Source organism: Eimeria mitis, genomic scaffold (assembly GCF_000499745.2).
Source record: "Eimeria mitis Houghton genomic scaffold, Emh_scaff4136, whole genome shotgun sequence".
Lineage (NCBI taxonomy): Eukaryota > Apicomplexa > Conoidasida > Eucoccidiorida > Eimeriidae > Eimeria > Eimeria mitis.
The window spans coordinates 2547-3327 of NW_013572464.1; the positions used below are offsets into that span (position 1 = coordinate 2547).

A 781-nucleotide genomic window follows, 5' to 3' on the forward strand; every position below is an offset into this window, starting at 1 on the left:
TTTACATGCATTCACACATAAATGCCTAAAGTGTGGATGCAGAGGAGCCTCAGGTGTCTTTACGCATGAAAGCAGAGACGCCCAGCAACGAAAAACCCGCACGAGAACACTGAAAGCTAAAGCCTCAAACATCAAGCCTAAGTCCAAGGGCGGCAGCAAAAAGAGTTAGCCGCCCCAATTCGAGCCTCCCCAGTTAATCTTGGCGTTAGAGAAGTCCAACTCAGGATGGGCTTGTTTGAATTTCTCCAGCATCTCTGCCTGTCTTTGCTGGTCGCTCGTGGGCAGCCCCTTCTGCTTTTGCTGTTGATCATACATCATCTTCTCCACTGTGGCGCGTGTCTCGGGGTCTAAGTCGGAAAGCTTCGAGTTCTTCACACACACACCCACAAAAAAAGCAAGCCAAACCCTAAACCCTAAGCTCTAAGCCCCACGTGCAAAGCTCAAGGCCCTGGCCCGCTCGTCCGGAGCGGGGTTTTCCCCCTCCTTTTGTTTCCGTTGCACGGAATACTGTGTCCAATCGCTTGTATACACACGCTTGAATGCATTTGTATGCCTCTGAGGTCCTTGCGGCAACGCATGCACACAACTGCCCGTCCTATGCGTACAGGTGCTTTGCAACGATGGAGGTTCCTGCTGGTACTACGGAAAGCTAATTGGTGCTCTGTTTGTGGTAATTCGCGGAAGCCCAAGTGTGTAGGCAAATGGCCTATGACGGCATACGTGTGGATGTTTGCACTGATCGGCTTCTTTAACTAATGCAAGCTAGTACGTTACTGATACA

At 50.7% G+C, this 781-nt stretch overlaps 1 protein-coding gene across 1 annotated transcript in view; it reads right to left on the reverse strand.

Moving 5' to 3' along the window:
• Positions 1-165: 165 nt before the first annotated feature.
• EMH_0072730 (nuclear movement domain-containing protein, putative) overlaps positions 166-781 on the reverse strand; it is a gene marked incomplete at both ends in the record, with an annotated part of 1821 nt that continues 1205 nt past the window's right edge. The window contains one exon of the mRNA XM_013499245.1: positions 166-369. Coding sequence (XP_013354699.1) covers positions 166-369 — 204 coding nt within the window. The remainder of the gene's footprint in view (positions 370-781) is intronic.